At 37.5% G+C, this 19880-nt stretch overlaps 1 protein-coding gene across 3 annotated transcripts in view; it reads right to left on the reverse strand.

Moving 5' to 3' along the window:
- The window catches only part of PPP1CB (protein phosphatase 1 catalytic subunit beta), a 40736-nt gene extending 21065 nt beyond the window's left edge, over positions 1-19671 (reverse strand). Inside the window, exons 1-2 of one of the 3 annotated variants that reach the window (XM_026478179.4) lie at positions 19537-19671; positions 19176-19315 (exon numbers count right to left, since the gene is read on the reverse strand). In XM_026478179.4, the coding sequence (XP_026333964.1) occupies positions 19176-19227 (52 nt within the window). In that variant the 5' untranslated portion in view covers positions 19228-19315; positions 19537-19671. Of the gene's footprint in view, positions 1-19175 lie in introns of all 3 variants that reach the window. The other 2 variants (XM_026478182.4, XM_026478175.4) reach the window with 2 other exon arrangements.
- Positions 19672-19880: the final 209 nt, after the last annotated feature.

Here is a 19880-nt window from a genome sequence, read left to right on the forward strand (position 1 = left end):
TTTGGCTCCTAGAAAAGTTTCCACAATTTCTGTTATGATTCTATGGTAATAAAACACTGTTTAGGGGTGCCTGGGTGGCTCAGGATTGACCCCCGCATAGGGCTCCTCTGTTGGGAGCCTGCTTCTTCCTCTCCCCCTCCCCCTCGTGTTCCCTCTCTCGCTGGTTGTCTCTCTGTCAAATAAATAAATAAAATCTTAAAAAAAACCAAAACAACAACAAGCCACTGTTTAGATTACCAACATTTAGTTGTAACTTGATGACAAGCATTATTAAAACTAGCGTGGGTCACTTTGATGCGTCAATTTAAAGTGTTTAAATTACAGTGGTGAATATTTTATCTCACATTTGTTTTATCTTCTCTGTAAATTGTGTGTTTAATTTTGACCTCCCAAGTAACTTACACTAAGGTGTACTTTGACTAACATCTTTACAGAGCTAAAAATGATTCAACTTATAAGTCATTCTAATCCATAGAAACTAAAAATTACCCAAACAAAATCAGACCCCATGAAATTTCATTGATTTTAAGATGCATGTTTTTCCCTAATTAAGATCTATGAAGTTAGGAGATGTTTTGCAATCAATAATTTCTTACAATTTTAATTGGCAGTCGCTTTTTGCCTCTCAGTGGCATATAAAATAGTAGTGCATTTCATAATCAAATCACTTCTAAGAGTTGACGAAATGCAGTTAGGGAAGCTAAGGGTTCTTCTAAAGGTTAGGCATTTGACAAATGACCAAATTTTAGGAATAAATTAGCTAAATTATTTGGGAAAAGATGGTAGCCAGCTAAGGGCAATCCCAGCCGTCTGTCAATTCAAAAGTCCTGTTCCCTTATGTACTCCCACCAGTAAGCATACCCAAATTTCCAAGAGCATTTCAAATTTCTCCTAGTCATCTGAAAAAAAGGAATAAATCAAGGCAACCTGTTAAAAAGGGGAACCAGATCACTACCGCAATATCCATGAGAGATTCCAGAATTTGGGTATATGAGCTTTTATACAAGTATCTAGCTGGATTATGAAGATACTATAAATCTGCATAATTCACTAGGTGCAAAGCAATTTCACATCAATCATCTCATTTAATCCTTTTGATATCCCAAGAATTAGAAAGGGAAGTCATTATTGACACTATACAACGACAGAGTTAAAAACCTTGCACAAGATCAGAGCGCCCAGGTTTTATAAAACTAGAGGGAGTAAAAAGCAGCAGAGAAAAATTTAGAACCAGTCTTCTAACTCAAAATTCTTTCTCCTCTACTACCACAAAAAAATTTTTAGTCAAAAGCTTCCAAGAAAAAAATTTCAGCGGGTAATAATTGCAAACCAGGTAAAAACACCATTAAAGCACACTGTTTAGAAAATATTTTGAGGTATCACACATATACAGTACACTAACATTATGGGCGTTTACTCAATAAATTTTAACTATATATACACTTAAGTAACCATCATCCAGGGATGCCTGGGTGGCACAGTTGGCTGAGCATCTGCCTCTGGCTCAGGTCATGATCCCAGGGTCCTGGGATTAAGTCCTACATAGGGCTCCTTGCTCGGCGGAGAGCCTGCGCTTCTCTCTCTGCCTGCTGCTTCCCGTTTGTGTCCGCTTTCTCTGACAAATAAATAAAACAAAATCTTTTTTTTTTTTAAAGATTTTATTTATTTATTCGACAGAGATAGAGACAGCCAGCGAGAGAGGGAACACAAGCAGGGGGAGTGGGAGAGGAAGAAGCAGGCTCATAGCGGAGGAGCCTGATTTGGGGCTTGATCCCAGAACGCCGGGATCACGCCCTGAGCCAAAGGCAGACGCTTAACCGCTGTGCCACCCAGGCGCTCCTAAAACAAAATCTTTAAAAAACATATTTAAAAAAAAAAAAGTAACTACCATCCACAGGCAAAATACAGAATACTTCCAGGAGCCTTCAGGGCTTAACCATACAACAATAATGCCCAAGGTTAGTATTCTTACCTTCACAGTATTATTGATCCGACCCATTTTTGAATTTTGGATAAACAGAAATATACAGTATATATACTCTTTTGCTCACTGAAATCTATCCATTTATTGTGTTCAGCAGCCACTTGAAGTATTGCATTGTATCAAACACCACACTGAATTTATCCATTCTATTGGGTCACTTCTACTTTGGCGCTATTGCAAATGCTCATGAATATTTGCGTACATTTCTCTTGGCTATATATATAAAACATAGGAGAATTGCTGGGTCATAAGGAAGGCTCAGCTTAAACAAGAATTAAGAATTAACTGATACAGGCAGTTTCCCAAAGTGGTTATAGCAATTTACAACCCACCAACAATGTTGCTCTACGTCTTTACCAACAATGGGTATTATGAGTCTTAAATTTTAGCGTTTTGTTGGGTGTATGGTGGTATTCGAGATTTTAATTTGCTTTTCCCTGATAACTAATGTTGAATATCTTTTCATATGCTTAATAGGCCATTTGGAAATCCTTTTTTGTGAAGTTCATTTGGACTTTTAAAAAACTGATTTGTAAAAATTCTTTTTATATCCCCAATGAATCTTTTATTGGATCCATGTATTAAAAGTATTTTTTCTCAGTTTATGGCTTGCCCTTTCTCTCTCTACTTCTTTCTTTCGAAGAAAAGAAGTTCCTTAAAGATTTATTTTTTTGAGAGGGAGAGGGAAAGAGAATCTCCAGCAGACTCCCTGCTGGGCTCTATCTCATGACCCTGAGATCAGGACCCGAGCCAAAATCAAGAGTCCCGCTTAACAGACTGAGCCACCCAGGAACCCTAAGAAGTTCCTTATTTTAATGCATTTAAATCCAGCTTAAATAATTTTAATCAATCTTTTTTGGTCACTGTGTTTTACATCTTGTTCAACAAATTTTTGCCTCCTCTAAAGATATTTCCTTATGTTTCCTTCTAGATTCTTTACAGTTTTCACCTAATTTGATAATCCATCTTAATTTTGTATCTGGTTTGAGGTAAAGGCCAAGTTTCATTTTTATCCACACAGATATCCAACTGATTTAGCACCTTTTATTGTTAAGACCACCTTTTCTTCACAGAACTGCAGAGGTAGTGTTGTAGAAAAATCAGGTGACCATAAACGAATGGGTCTATTTCTGGAAATTCCATATAGTCCCATTAACCTGTTTATTTTTACATCAGTACTACACTCTCTTAATTACTGTAGGCTTTTATAAAGTCTTGGTATCTGGTAATACAAGCATCCCAACTTTGTTAAGATTGCCTTTGCTAATCTAGGTCCTTTTGCATTTTCAAATATTTTAAAATTGGCTTTTCTATTTCCCTACACCCCAACTTGTGGGATTTTTAATTGGGAATGGGTATAATCCAGGGAGAATTACCTTAACAATTTTGAGATTTCCAGTCCGTAAACATGGTATCTCTCCTTTTATTTAGGTTGTCATTTGTTTCTCTCACCAATGCTTTGTAGTGTTTATGTGGCAGTCTTGCACATTTTCATTAAATTGAGTTGAGGGGCACTGCTCTGTAAACGTGTTTTATTTAATTTTCCAATTATTTGATTTTAGTATAAAAAAACATCATTGATTATTGAATACTGACTTTGTTTCCTATTCTAACAGTTTGAAGATCCCTTTGGATTTTCCAAGTATACAGTCATATCATCTGTGAAGACAATTTTACTTCTTTTCCAATTTTTGTATCTTTTATTTTTCTTCTTCACTGAATTGGCTAGGACCTCCATGACAAAGTTGAAAAAACTGTGCTAATGGTCTTGTCTTGTTCCTGAACTTAGAGGAAAAAGTATTCAATAAAAAATATTTCACCATTACAACAGCTATAGTGTTGTACATACTCACCTAGTTTGCTAAGAATTTTTATCATGAAGGGTACTAAAATTTATCAAATACTATATATCTCATCTATTGAGATAATCATATAATCCCCCACCTTATTCTGTTAATATGATTTATATTGATTGAGTATTCAGCTTCCCTTGGATTCCAAGAATAAAACCCACCAAATTATGACATTATCTTTCTTATTGTAAGATTCAATTTGCTAATAATTTGCTGTGGCTATATTTATGAGAGACATTGGCTGGTAATTTCCTTTCCTTGATATCTGTCAGATTTGGGTATTAGGGTTGCGCTGGCTTCAAAAAAACAAGTTGGGAAGTGTTCTCTCTTTTTCTGTTTTCTGTGAGAGACTGTATAAAATTGGCCTAATTTCTTCTTTAAATGGTTAGGTCAGCAGTGAAACCAAAGGCGTGAAATTTTCTTTTTGAGAAGTATTTCAAGTATGAATTAATTTTAACATATATAAGACAATTCAGATTTTCTATTCCTTTGTCAGTTTTGCCAAAATGAGGTGTTCATCTAAACTATAAAATTTATTATTATTTACAAAATCTTATTGTTCCTTAAAATACGTATGTATAGCTTTTCTCTGAACTACTTGGAAATAGATTATATACATCATGCTCCTTTACCAGTATATTATTTCCTAAGAATATTCTCTTATATATTGCACAGTATAAGTTCTCAGATTCAGGGAATTTAACACTGATATAAATCTTTAATGTGAAGAATATACTACAATTTTAGTAATTGTCTTAATCACATCCTTTATAGAATTTTCTTCCACTCTCGTACAGAATTCAAGCCAGGATTACATTATTGCTTTTATCTGTTCCATCTCTTTAGTCTCCAATACTAGTCATGTCTCCTGTATCTTTTTTGATATTGGTAATCCGTTTTCTATTTTGTACGTTATTAGTATTATTTTTTAAGATTTTATTTATTTACTTGACAGAGACAGCAAGAGAGGGAACACAAGCAAGGGGAGTGGGAGAGGGAGAAGCAGGCTTCCTGCCGAGCAGGGAGCCCAGTGCAGGGCTCAATCTCAGGACCCTGGGATCATGACCTGAGCCGAAGGCAGACGCTTAATGGCTGAGCCACCCAGGCGCCCCCATTATTAGTATTTCTAGGGGGCTTTTCATTTTATTAATCTTTTCAAAAATTATACATTTGTTTTTTATTTGATTTCTGCTCTTATCTTTATTATATCTTATATCTTTCCTTCTACTTTTTTGGGGGTTATAATTTATTTTTCTATTGTCCTGAAATAGAAGTTTAATGTACAGACTGCCCACTATATGTATTGAAAGCTATACCTATTCCTCTTCAGCATTGCTTTTTGCTGCAATTGCACAAATTTGACACATACTTTCATTATTATTCAGGTCAACATACTTTATGATTTTTACTGCTATTTCTTCATTAGCCAATAAGATATGTAAAAATACACAGCTTATTTTTAAACTTGAGAATTTCCCAGTTACCTGCTACTGGTTTCTAGTTTATATTTACTGAAATCAGAGAATCTGAGACCTCGTATTTTTCAAATTTATTGAGATTTGCTTTATGGTACATTATATGGCATATTTTAGTAAATGTTCCATACATATTTGAAAAGCGTGTACATCCTGTAGTTGTTGGGTAAAGTGTTCTGTGTGTGTCAATTAGATCAAGTTTACTGTGTTGTTTAAATCTTCTAGACCCTTGCTGATTTTTTTCTTTGTTCTATTCGTTACTAAGAAAGGTGCATTTATTAATCTACATGGTTGTGGTTTTGTCTATTTTAACCTTTTGGTTCTATCAACTTTTCCTTTTTTGTGTTTTAGATCTATTAATATTAAATACCTAAAAAATTTAAGATTGTTATTATCTTCCTGTTGAATTCATCCTTTTAACATTATGCAACACCCTTCTTTACCTCTAGTAATACTTCTTGCCTTACCTACTATTTCTGACATATATAGCCAGGCAGGTTTCTTTTGGTTAAAGTGTGTATGAAGTATTTTTCCCATTCTCGTACTTATTCATCTGTGCCCTTAAACTTAAAATATGTCCCTTGTAAACAGTATAGTTAGGTCTTCTGAGCTTTGTCTTGACTATTTACTTCTTTCTTATTTACTATAATCATGGATAAAGTTAAGGTCTACCATCCTGTCATTTGCTTTGTTATCACATGTTCTTCATTATTTTATTTCTCTTTTCTTGCATTTCTTTGGAAGAATCAATTATCTTTTATTATTCCATTTTTTCCTCTATTAGTTTTTTAGTTATGTGTTCTTTTTCTTTTGGCAGTTATTCTAGAGATAACAAATGTATTTTTGACTGAGTTATCACTCTCGAGCCTTCTGTTCTACAGTTGTCCTATATTGCTTCCACATATTTGAAACCCTACAAGCAATAATTATTTTAAGTAGTATTAATTTATATTTACACATATTTATTCTTATTGTTGTTCATTTATTTCTGCAGTTCTGTTCTGGAATCATTTTCTTTCAACATGAACTTCAATATTTTCTAGTACCAGTTGAAATCAATAAATTTTCTCAGCTTTTGTGTCTTTATTTTGCCTTCACTTTTGAAGGACATGCTCACTGGATTTAGAATTCTAGGTTAGCATTATTTCTTTTCTTTCAACAGATTAAGAGGCTTTTCTATTGTTTTCTGGTGTCTATAGTTCCAGGTGTTTTATCAACCATCACTGTTCTCCCACAGGTAATGACTTATTTCCTCTGGTAGCTTTTAAGATTTTCTTTTTTTTTAAATTTTTAGCGGTTAAGTATATGATGGGTCTCAATATGGTTGTATTTGTATTTTTACTGCCTGGAATCCACTTAGCTCCTTTAATCTATGTTTTCGTATCCTTCTCAGAAGTTTTGGAAAATCTTTGGTCAATATTTCCTCTAACCTGTATCTCCTTTCCTTCTGAGACTCTCATTATGCATGTTAAACTTTTCGACTGTCTCCTGCTTATTCCCCCTCCATTTTTTCTCAGCACTGCATTATTTCTACACAACTTTTTTTTTCTAGCTTACTACTCTTTTAATGTGCTAATAAGCCCAACTCTCAAATTCTCATTTTTAGTTAATGTATTTTTTTAGTAGTAAAGTTTCCAGGTCTCTGATAAAATTTTCCATCACTTCTTATCTTGAGCATATTTAATCAGTTACAGTCTCTTTGTGATAATTCTAATATCTGAATTATCTATGGGTTTGTTCCCCTTTTTTCCTCTTGATTTGGTCAGTTAAGCCTGTTAGCATGTCCTGCAGCATTTCCCTGAATTAAATATCGGATTATAAATGAAAATTGTGTAAGTTCTAGATGACATCCTTCCTTTTAGCAGTAGTAGGTAGAGTGACAATGACTTACATTTTCTTGAGGGCTGTGGTCTACTTCAGTTTTGCTCTCAATCATAGGGAGTGGCTATGATGGGGTATCAACGGAAAACTCAAGAATGTAATACAGCCCCTGTAACTTGGCAGTCTTCAACTTCTGCCTCTCTGGCACTAGGGTGATGCTGGAATCTCTGCTCGGAATTTTAGCTTTCTAGCTACTCTTTTCTTCTGGGTTTCTTAGAATCTTCTCTCATGTACCTTAAAATTTAGTCAACGACTTTAAGGGGACCTGACTACAGATTTTGGGGTTAGAGGCCATGTGGTTCTCTCTTCTTTTCGATTTAAGTTTCAAGCGTTTTAAGGGCCTCAGATGTCCATCTCTCCTCTAGTCCAGAAAAACTGCCACTTTTTGTTTGGGATCTATTCCCCTATACCTCCATGAAAAAAGCCAGAGTGCCTGGTGAGCTTACTGGTGCTTCCCTTTTCTCAAAGATCAAAACCCTCAAACATTTCCTGTGTTGGCTGCTCAATACAGAAAAGGACACAAAATATGATTATTGGCCACACATTAGATTCAGATGATTACATATAAAGAAATCTGAGGGGCGCCTGGGTGGCACAGCGGTTAAGCGTCTGCCTTCGGCTCAGGGCGTGATCCCGGCGTTATGGGATCGAGTCCCACATCAGGCTCCTCCGCTGGGAGCCTGCTTCTTCCCCTCCCACTCCCCCCTTGTGTTCCCTCTCTCACTGGCTGTCTCTATCTCTGTCAAATAAATAAATAAAATCTTTAAAAAAAAAAAATCTGAAGAATACCTTGCAAAGGCCTAGACACTATGGGACCTAACCCCATATTTTACCAGTCCTGACTGATCAGTCACACAATTTTGGTGGGAGCATCAAAGTCTCCTCCTGATAGGTAATCTTTCCGTACAATCATGTCTACATCAGGCAAGGAGGAAAACATGAAGATCTGAGGATCAAATACGGCCCAATGCTTGGTGCTGTGAATTGCTATTTTTTTAAAAAATGGGGGGAAAAGGACACATAAAAATTACGTAACGTTTCAGTGTTCATACATAGTGTTTTACTGGAACACAACTACTCTTGTTATTTTTCTTTTCTTCCTCCCACCCCTGTTACATATTATCTATGGGCACTTTCACAATATGATGGCAGAGTATATTAGCTGCAATGGAGACACGGGCGGCACTCCCCTCACTTCACACTGCTTATGGTACTACAAATTGCAGAGATACAGTTATAACTCAACAGTATCTTGAGTGTCATGCCTGTAGCTGTACTGCAACATTTTACTTTTATTACGATGCATACTCATCATGTCAAAGCAGAAAAACAGAATGCAAATGTTGCACTTCTAAAAGCACAGTGGAGTGTGGATTATTTTGTTATTGAATGAGATGGCTAGGCATTGTATTTATAACATTACAGCTGTGCCAAATATATATATACATATATATTTTTTTCACATTACCAGACTAAGCACTCATCACAACATTCCCATTTCACCAGAAAGCAACAGTCAGAAAAATTTAAAAAATTTTAAATGGAACATCATCACAGCAGAATTTCTTCACAAAAATAAAAATGAGACTGCAGCCAAAGTTAAGTTTCTAACTGGCTCATGTGTTAGCAAGAGAGAAAAGTCATTTACTAATGGTGAGTTAATGAAATCATGTTTGATTAGAAAAGCCAAAGAAATATGTGCGGAGACAATAAACTTGTTTAAGACTATTAACCTTTTTGTAAAAACAGTTCTTGAAGTGTTGAGGACAATGGGAGCAACATCAGTCAAAAAAACCGAAACAAATGATTTTGAGTGGTTTTCCTCGGCGCTTGTTGAGTTCACAGATATTACTGATACTCAGCTGTTGCTTATTTGGGGAGCCAATACTGAACTAAGTGACTGAAGAGTTAGCCTCTATGAATTGTCTGTGTGTAACTACAGGCAAAAATATTTTCAAGAGGGACGCCTGGGTGGCTCAGTCAGTTAAGTGTCTGCCTTTGGCTCAGGTCATGATCCCAGAGTCCTGGGACTGAGTCCCTCGTCAGGCTCAATGCTCAGTGGAGAGCCTGTTTCTTCCACTGTCTGTTGTTCCCCTCTGCTTGTGCTCTCTCTTGCTCTCTCTCTGACAAATAAATAAAGTCTTCAAAAAAAAAAAAAGTCAAAAAAAGTTTTCAGGAAGCTGAGGAAAACAAAACAAAAAGTGATGGTGGCAAAAATACACACGGAACACAAAAGAACCTAGTTGGACAACTGTACAAAGTTTATAAAAATTTAAGGTGTTTATAGTCTATGAAGCAATTACTCAGCAGAAGGGCCTTTTATTTTTTTGTTTTTTTTAGAGCAGGGGAGGAGCAGAGAGCAAAGGAGAGAAAATCTTAAGCAGGCTCCTAGCCCAGCGCAGGGCTCAGATCTCATGACCCTGACTGAGATCGTTACCTGAGCAGAAATCAACTTAATTGACTGAGCCACCCAAGCACCCCAACAGAAAGATATTCTAATCTATCATGTATTGTTGAACCAGTGGTATCACTAGTGAATGTCATCAGTGTTCATGAACTTAACCATTGTCAGTTCCATGAATATTTGTCAGAAATAAAAGGTGAGTATCTTGAATTGCCCTGCCACACCCAGTATGAATGGCCTAGTAATGAGAGGTCTATTGTGATTTTTTTTGAGCTCAGGGCCAATACGGAAATTTTTCTGAATGGCAATAATCACTATTACTACTATGGGGAGTTCAATAAATTAAGATTTTGCTGCAAACTTGATAGTGTTTCCTAAAGGTTCAATCTAAAATTGTACGGCAAAAAATACTTACACACGAAACGTATACTGTGGTAAGTCATTTTGATAACTAATGCTGCCTGAATCACAAGCAAATGTCAAAGCTGCTACACTCCCAGTGCTGTCAAAAGTTAAAACAAGATCTTCATTTCCTCACAGATTTGCACTGGATATATTTTCTAAGCTCAAACCACAGTTCCAACACATTCTTTAGATCTCAATGCTAGTGAAAAATATATCAAAATCTATTTAACTGTGCAGTTGAGGAGCTTCCACTTAGCCCTCTACTGGAATTGATTAGTGTACCATGTGATGACATGTTAAAAAGCAAATATCAGGAGAGGAGTAATAGAATTCTATAAACGCTTTCCAAATGATGACTAAAATCATTAACTAAAATCATACGCCTGTGGATTGATATCAGTATCTGGCAGTACCTATCTGTGATAAAAGATATCTTCCAAGATATACAATGAAATACAGAAGATCTCATTACAGATCATCGTTAACAGATGAACACTTGGAATCCCCGAACAAAGTGTTATCTTCTCCCAAAAGAAATCCCCTCTTCTCCTGATTACACAAATTGTACTCACTTGCTATATTTTGAATTTCATATTCACGTAAAAACTTTTTCAATGCAGTTTCGTCTTTTAAGTTACGAACGGTATGCGAAATACAGGTGTTATGTGTATTGTGTGTATACTAAATTCTATGTTTCAATAACCATCTGCTATTTTCTCCAGCAAGTTCTTACTAATAGAGTAATAGAAAATAGAAAGGACGCCAAGAAAAAAGAAGAAACCCCACTACTATCTATCATGTTTGCCCCATGATATCTTAGTAATCCTCATTAACCTTTAATATTTTAATTCACACTTACTCTATTCCATCCTCCACCCCCCCCAGAAAATTCATTCAAGGTTATATATAAATCAATAGCAAAGTTAACTTAAACCTAGGCTTCCTAAATTCCCTAATTTTTTTCTGTAGGATGAAATGGCAATTTCTCCATATTTAGCGCGTAAGTCTCCCTTTAAGCCACAAAAAAGTAAAAAAAAAAAAAAAAAAAAAAAGTAAAATTTTTACAAGTGGCTAAAACATGGAAATTTGGTTTTAAGTGAACGAATTAGGCGGCTGTCATAATTTCAATTTATCTTAAGTCTGCGGATAGGAATAATTAATGTGGCCTTCAGGAGCTCTGTGTGATACCTCAAACTGTAATATCGTGTATATACATGAACATATTTTTCTGAGAAGGCCTATGGCTTTCATGAATTCTCAATGGGGCCTGTGAATAATCATAAGTTAAAAAGTGATTCCAGATACACTGGTAACAAATAATGAAAAAAGAGTGAAGAAGAAAAGTAACAGATATAGGTGAGAGCCAGATGTTTCAGGAACAGAGGAAGAGTGCTCTAGCTCTATGGCATCAAAGTGTGATCCCCCTTTTCCACTATGTTGACATCTGCCTGATACAAAAGCAATGGTGGGCAAAACCACCAGCAGTTTAGCACAAACCAAAGCAAAGGCGCCAAACTGTACTGGCAGTCACTGATGGCGTTCACTGCCATGCACTTACAGCGAAACACAAAAAAGTCCAGTTTCACTTAAGAATGTCGAGTAGTAAAAATTATCAATTTTATTAAGTCTCCACAGCTGAGTATATGTCTTTTTAATATTCTGTATAACGAAACGGAAAGTATCCATGAAGCACTTTTGCTGCATACCAAAGCGCAACGCCTGTCTTCAAGCAAAGCACTCGTGTGACTGTTTTAGCTCCAAGACGATCTAGCCACATTTTTCATAGAACATCTTTTTTACTGTAAAGCACAACTGACGAACTATAGTTATCTACATTTAGGTATTAATGGATACTCTTAAAAATGAACTAAGCGAGTCTGTCATTTCAAGGAAAACAAGTGACAGCATTTGTGCTAATGATAAAACCCAAGCTTTTAAGTGAAAAAGTTTTGGAAACCTTGTTTCTAACATCATGAATTTGACAGCTTCTCCATACTTAAAGACTCTTCGGATATCTTGTAGTATTAACAAATATGATTTTTTAATATTGTGTAAGATGTGTCAACATTTGAACACCTGCATAACTCGGTTTAGCTGATATCTTCCAAATGATCAATGCATGTTACAAAGAATGTGTAAGATACATATAAAGTGCAAGATCAATGGATTTTCATATAAAGGAACAAAAAAACCTCATTGATATTTCAGATTCCACATTACAACTAAGCTTTAAGAAATTACCACTTGTTGATTCTTGGTATAACATTAAAAAATATCCAGAATTACCAAAAAAACTATTAAAATACTACTTCATTTTCCAACTACATATCTGTACGATTAACTTCTATAAAATCAGATATCAGAGAGATTTACTTATCACTATTTTTGTTGTTTAGAAAGCATTATTTATGCTAACATGTAATGGGTTATTATTTTTAAATGAACTAAAAATATTTTAAAATTGTTTTCTTTCTTTTTTTTTTTTTTTTAAAGATTTTATTTATTTATTCGACAGAGATAGAGACAGCCAGCGAGAGAGGGAACACAAGCAGGGGGAGTGGGAGAGGAAGAAGCAGGCTCATAGCGGAGGAGCCTGATGTGGGGCTCGATCCCATAACGCAGGGATCACGCCCTGAGCCAAAGGCAGACGCTTAACCGCTGTGCCACCCAGGCGCCCCTAAAATTGTTTTATTTCTAACACAGTACTAATAACATAAATAAAAGCTCTTGTCCTCCATTCTTTTTAGTAGTATAAAGTGATACCAGGACTAAAAAAGTTTGAAACCCACTGCTCTAGTCCCTAGCCAAAAGAAGGCATACAACAAATCTCTTTAAATTACCTTGCACCATGTTCTGCCTAGAAATATATCTGTCCCTCAACACCAACACTAGTATGCCGAACCAGATTACAAACTCTGGAAGATGGAAATAGGAAAATGTTTTACACATACATATACATATATGAGAAAAGTGGTTGTATGCAGAGGACACAATATATTAGACGGCCTTCTCGAAAATTACTATGGGGAGTGTTCAGGGCTCAGCAGCATAAAAAGTCCTCTATGACCTATTTCTCGGTTCAGGTTTATACTAAACAGTAACAACAGCTAACATTTTCTGAGCTTTTATTATGTATCAGAATTGTTCAAAGTGTTTTATCTGTTTAATCTCTACAGATACATTATGAAGTAGGTACTTAGTATCATCCCCAATATGAAGAAGAAACTAGGCCAGGGCTGATATTAAAATAAATGCAGAACCTGTACCCTAAACCAGTATAAATATGGCCTCCCCCTGTATCAATACATAACTTGAGCAAATACATAACTGAGTAAACATGTGATTATCATTCAGGATTAGATACTGCAGTTAAGGTCTAATATTCATAAAATACATTCCTTACTGTCAATTTAGATCTTTCTCTCACTCAGAAGCCTGGTCATTTTCTCTGATTACTTTGGCTCAATTATTTGATAAATATTCAAATAACACAGATAAAACCTACAAATACCAATGAAGTTTCTTTCTCAATTTACTAAGTGAAATAAAAAGTCATTAAAACTGTGAAATATAACATTAAAGAAAGCTATGTAATAGATGTCCTTAAACTTCTTTTATTATGAAAATTAACTTTTATTTCTCTCAATCTTGAAAATAGGAGGTAAAACTAGGGGAAAAGTTGAAGTGGTATTAGACAAATACTCAAAGCAAGAAAATGCTCTGGTCAACCTCTGACTACTAGATAGGAATTTAGGGATATTCTGATGAACATTCTGGGGATGAAATTCCTTTACAGTGAAATCAACTGTGTCAAAACCTCCAAATTACACAGTGTCGGCACATATCAGGATCCAAAGGCAATGTTCCCACTATTACATAAAGACCTCTTACTTGTTCTTGCACAGACGCAGGTAAATTTGGGAAGGCAGAAAGAGCCTTGAGGCCAGGGATTTTCAGGAAAGATACATATACCCTCATAAATCACTCTGCTACACATGTGAAGAGTGGAGGCAGAATAAAGGACAACTGCCACTGTCCTTTTGCTACTTTTTCTACTGCATTACAAGTACCCACCTACACCAGGGACAGAATTCCTCCATCACTAGGAAAAGACTGGCTACTGGTTATTTATTCTTGCTTACCTTCAGAATGAGTTCCTGCATTTTTAGTCTTCTACCTCTAATTGAAGAATAAAGACTATTTCCACTAAAACAACTTCAATTTTATCTAACAGATGGAAAGTCCCTGTTGTATGGTGTATTTCAAAGAATGTGGTGTAAAAAAAAAAAAGAAGTGCATTCCATCTACTAATAACCAAGACTTCAAAGGTAATCCAATTCAATCCTGGGGAAAGGATGAGGTTGTACAGGAAAAGAGATGTGACCCTGATCACTTCCTCCTCCCTATATTCACGGATCCTCTATTTTTCCAGGAAAAATAAACCTTGAAATGGCTACTTACAGCTGCTAGAAGAACAGTAACTGCTGTGTGAGGGTATAAATTTGTATCCACTCCAAATTAAGTTCTAGAAGATTCAACTGGGAATTATCATCATCTACCACCACACCACTGCTAAACCTACTGCATTTACAGACCATTTCTCCTCTCTGCATCCCTATATCCCAAGTCTTCCAGGATAACCTTTGTTTCAGAAATACTTAATGATTTCAGTTATTATTTCTAGATATCTGGACATTCTTATATACCAATATTATTTTACCTCTGTTAGAGTTGAGAACACATGCCCTTGGAATGAACACTGTTAAACAGTAAACATGGAAAATAAGATAATAGAGGGGGGAAAAGCCAACTAGATACAATTTGCTATCTTCCCCATTAATCCTAAATCTTAATATATAATCTTGTCTCTAGATTCAGATGTAAACAGATTTCTAAATCCCAATGAATTCTAATTGGATTTAAATATTTACCAGAAAAGCTCTAGCTCTGCATTCAAATAACAGAACAAAAACACTTCTGGACTACTTCAAACTTTCCTTTCACTTACTGTAAAAAATTAACAGGAAAACAAACCTGATTTCTGAATCTGTTAAAAAAATGTACCACCTTTACATATCCCCTAGCTTCTCATCCAGGAAGAAGCAAGAGAAGAAAGAAAGTATCCCTCAGATGATCTTCCCTACTCCCCAACCTGTTCTTTTCTAACAGACCTAGCCCTGGGATCTATATACAACATGTTCCCTGCGGAAGCTGAGGATGCCAGGAAGACCTAGACTAGGACTTCCTTCAAGCCGCCTAAACTTTAGACTTCTGGGTCATAATTAAACAATTTAAATTGGGGGGAAAAAGGGCTTTAAACAGTCTGGCAGGTCCTCAAAAGGTAAAATATAGACTTACTCTATGACCCAACAATTCCATTCCTACGTGTATACCCAAGAGAAGTGCCACACAAAAACTCGTACAAGAATGTTTACAATGGTATTATTCACAGTAGTCGAAAAGGGTAAACAACTCCAATATCTACTAAGTGATGAATTAATAAAATGTGGCATAGTCATACAGTGGAATATCACTCATCCACAAAAGGAATGAAACACTGAGACATGAAAAATATGGATGAATTTTTAAAACATCAAAAGAAGCCAATCACAAGAGACCACATATTACATGTTTTCGTTTATATGAAATGTACAGAACAAGCAAAATCCATAGAGACACAAAGTACAGTGGTTGCCTAGTGCTGGGAGAGGGTTGAAAGGAAAAAAGGAGTGTTGGCTAATGGCAACAGGGCTGTGTTTGAGGGTGGTGGTGGTGAAAATGTTCTAAAATTGATTGTGGTTATGGCTGCACAACTGTGACTATACTAAAAACCATTGAATTATACACTTCAAATAGGTGAATTACACAAGATATGAATTATATCTCAATAAAATGTTTATTTAAAAAAAGAGAGCTTTAATGTGGTTGTATTAATTTATTTCATTTTTCAAATCTGTTCCTTTTTTTAACCTTCAAAAAGACATATAAGAAAGCTTCCTATTTGCTTAGTCTCTGCCTAACTGAATTTTTAGAGTACCTGATCCACAAGAAAGGAAATGATCACAGAAGTTCCACAAATTCAGATATATATACACACACAGTATATATACACATATCATATACATAATAAAATATATGATACATGTAATAGGCATGTGTTAATTATCAACTGGTACAGCCCAGTTTTTAAACACCTGGATCAAGTTTGGTTGGGAACAGAGCTAGTGGGAAGCAGTTTCTCATCCTACCCTCTTCCCAAACACACCAATCTACTCATTCCATTTCACCTCCTCCCAAAATAAACGCAACATTTATAATCTGAATAAAGTTTGCAAAGTGATTATGCTATACTCCCACTGCCACCCTAACTCTTTTTGGAACTAATGATCAAAGTAAAAAGCTTTCATTGAGTTTTCCAGGACACCCAAAGGAACCAGATTTAATTTAAACAATCAGTCAAGAGCACTACTATAAGCCACAAGAATGTGGTAACAGGGTCACTACAGGGGATTGCGTGGCAGGCATCTTTGGCTTTTAGTTCCAAGTAAAACTTAACCCAATATACTAGTGAAATATGCACTACTCACACAGTAAATTAATAGTGTTTTGCACTAAATAACAAAAATTTTTAAATGTTCTAAAGGCACTTTGAAAATATTATCAATCATATGCCCATTCAAAAAAAGAAAAAACACAAAGCAACTCATAAAATGTAGTTACTAAAAGTGTTACAGCTGATTGGCAATTTGATATAATAAAAAGAATAAAATCAAGAGCATGTTTTGGAATTACAATCAACATTTTAGAATGAGATGGAGTCCTGCTGATGCTTTCCCCTAATGTGGAGACATTCTAATCAAATTTTAATTTATATGTTCATTTAATACTTAAAAAAACCCAAAACACTAATTGTAGCTCTTGTGCTAGGCAGCTTTACAAAATACCACCATTTGAATCTGAGTTAAATTTAATGAGCAAATAAAATCACTGAAAACCAAGGCAGACAAAAAATTTTTTATTTGAATAATTACTTTTTAGAAAATCCAAGTCCGTTCTGGATGTCTTGAATAGGTCTAGATTTTGGAAGGGGAAAAGAAAAGGAGGAGCCTGAAGAATTTAAGAATTCCAAGGAGGCACTGTCAAACTAAATATACTTCCTGGGATTAAGAAGCAAGTAATGAAACTACTGATGGGAGTATGTTCAATATATGAACCGAGAGGAGGTTGGAAAAGCCCAGAAATCACTTTAGACTGGGGAGCTTCTTGTGTTTTCTCTTTGGATTCCCCGTGACTAGCCAGTCAACAAATGTTTGCTAATTTAAAAGGGGAAAATGTCTAGACTAGATTTCTAACCAAAAAAAGGGGCAGGGGGTTAGGGGGAGAAACATCATCCAAAGACAGAACCAAACATTTGATTTGATTTCACAAAACTACTGAAATCACTCAGCCTATCTTTTTCCCTCCATATCTTCCTTCCAATAAACTTAACAAGCCACTAATAAAGTTTACAGTATCATTAAAAAAAAAGTGCATCTGACTTAAAAGGTTCAAGATCAAACATTTAAAAACACATAAATCAGTTTTATGCCTATAAAGCATACAAATATGTAAGTGTATTAAAAATAGGGAAGAAGCTGAGATACAAACATCAGGTTTTTAAAATACTTAAATTTACAAACCAAGTCTGGACTTCCCCCAAAAGTTAACGAGGCTTTAAAATTTTTAAGTAGCTTTATTTCCCTCTTGGAACAATGCACAATTACAAGATACATTTTTTTTTCAAAGTAAAGATCTCATAGACCCTGCAAGATGTTCACATCTGTTAAAGTCCACCAAGTCTTAAGCAGTGAACACTGACTACAGGCACCAGGGGGCCTCCCAGGAATAACTTGATAGTAAAGGAAAAGGTAAGTAAGAGTTCCTGGTAAAACTTTGCTTCTTATAGTCTTAAGCCTGCTGGAAGGCTTTCACATCTGGAGCAAATAAACTAGTGTGTTACACAATGGGCACACACAGAAATGAGATATGAATACATCGACTGAAAAAAGGAACTAGCCCGCCCCCTCCGCCCCCCAAAATATAATCTTCTTTGATGATTTTCCAAATATAAATATATACTGCGCTTCACTGTTGTGAAGTTACCTTCAGGTAATCTGAAAGCAAATAATAAATTAGTGCATTTGCACTCCGACGTTTCCAACAGAGAAGACTAAATTTTCTTAAAGGTTTATTTTCTTTTCTACACACTCACAAAGCAATTAATGGTGACGCAAATTTTAGGGTAAAGGGATTCACCGGCAGAAGACTACGATTAACTCTGAATATTATCCTGGCCTCTCTTCTCTTTCCCTCAATCCCCCACCTCAGCATAAAACTGTTCAATAAAAACAGAAGAACCCGGAAACTTCAAAAGCCGCAAAGACTTGTAAATGCCTTTTAAACACAACCGAGGCTTCACAATAGATCTTTTCTAAGTTTGTGCAGAAATTAAATCCTGCTCAAACCTGTTAAATTCTCAATCCCGAAAGCTAATCCCGTCAGCAAACGAGTCTACATATTTCTTTCTTGAGTGCATCTTCAGCTCGATCAGACTTATTTTACTTTTTTTTTCACGTCAAATAATAAATAGGAGGTTCTCAACTCCTGCTAATGTTAACCTCTCCTTAAATAGAGTTCGTCCCATAGCATCACGTAAAAATGCAGAAGAGATCCAACAACTGTCTCAACGAGAAGGTTTTTATAAAATTCACTCCTGGAACAAGAATCGGAGGCAGCCAAGGGCAATGCACAAAGAGAAGAGAAGAAATACACGTTCCACGGACATACAATGCACAGAAGCTCGCATCCTCGCACCCTCCTTGGAAGGGTCACCCAGCACCCTTAGGCTCCTCGCACACCCCGGCCGGCGCGACGCCGTGACGGTCCCCGAAGGTCCGTGGGGCCGCTGCCCGCGCGGCCCAGCCGGGATGCCCGCGGGGACGGCCCCTCTCGCCTTGCCTCCCACCGACCGGGTTCCCGGAGGCCGCTTCCCCCCCGCTAAGGAACCCCTTCGCCCCCTCCTCCGCGGCCGCCGCGGGGCGGGAACGGGGGTCCCCTCGGGTTTCGGCGGCGGAGGGGGAATGAGGGCTGAAGGGGGCGCCCCCTCCCCGCGGCCGGACCGACCCCGCACTTACCCTCCAGCAGTCGGGTGATGAGACTGTCCACGTTCAGCTCCCCGTCCGCCATCTTGTCGGCACCAGACGCTCCTTCCCGGCAGCGGGAACAAGGGCTTCACGGCGGCGGAGGCTGCGGCGACGGCTCGGCGCTCCCTCACCTACAAGTCACGCGGCGTTTCGACCCCGGTTCCAACTCCCCCTTTTCCCCCGGGCCCTCCCCCCACCCCCTCCCCACTAAGTAGTGGAGCGCGCGTACACTCGGAGGCACACACGATAAATAAATAAATAAATAAACAAGTGGGGCCCCCACGAACCGGGCCGCGTCAGACCCAGCCGCCACCTCCTCCTCCTCGGCACCGCCCAACTCCGCAAAGCTCACCAGCGCCGCCGACGGCCCCACCCGCAGCGCCACTCACTGCACACCGCCCTTCCCCGCCACCGCGCCACGCAGCCCTCCGCGCAGGCGCACAGCGCACGCCTCCGCGGGCCCCCCCACAGTCCTGGCCTTCGCGCAATCGCACTGGACTCGGTTCTCCCGCCGCTGCCGCCGCTGCTGCCTTCGCGCAGGTGCGTCGCCCTCCCTCGCCACTTCCACTGCGCCGAATCGCCGCGGCGCGCAGGCGCCCCGAGGCAGGCGGGCTATGCTGGGCTGGGGAAGCTCCCATTAGGCGGAGCGCGCGTAGGCAGTGGTGACCTTCCCGCTTCCCAGCTGCTCCGGGCGGG

Source organism: Ursus arctos, unplaced genomic scaffold (genome assembly GCF_023065955.2).
Source record: "Ursus arctos isolate Adak ecotype North America unplaced genomic scaffold, UrsArc2.0 scaffold_8, whole genome shotgun sequence".
In the NCBI taxonomy this organism is placed as follows: Eukaryota; Metazoa; Chordata; class Mammalia; order Carnivora; family Ursidae; genus Ursus; species Ursus arctos.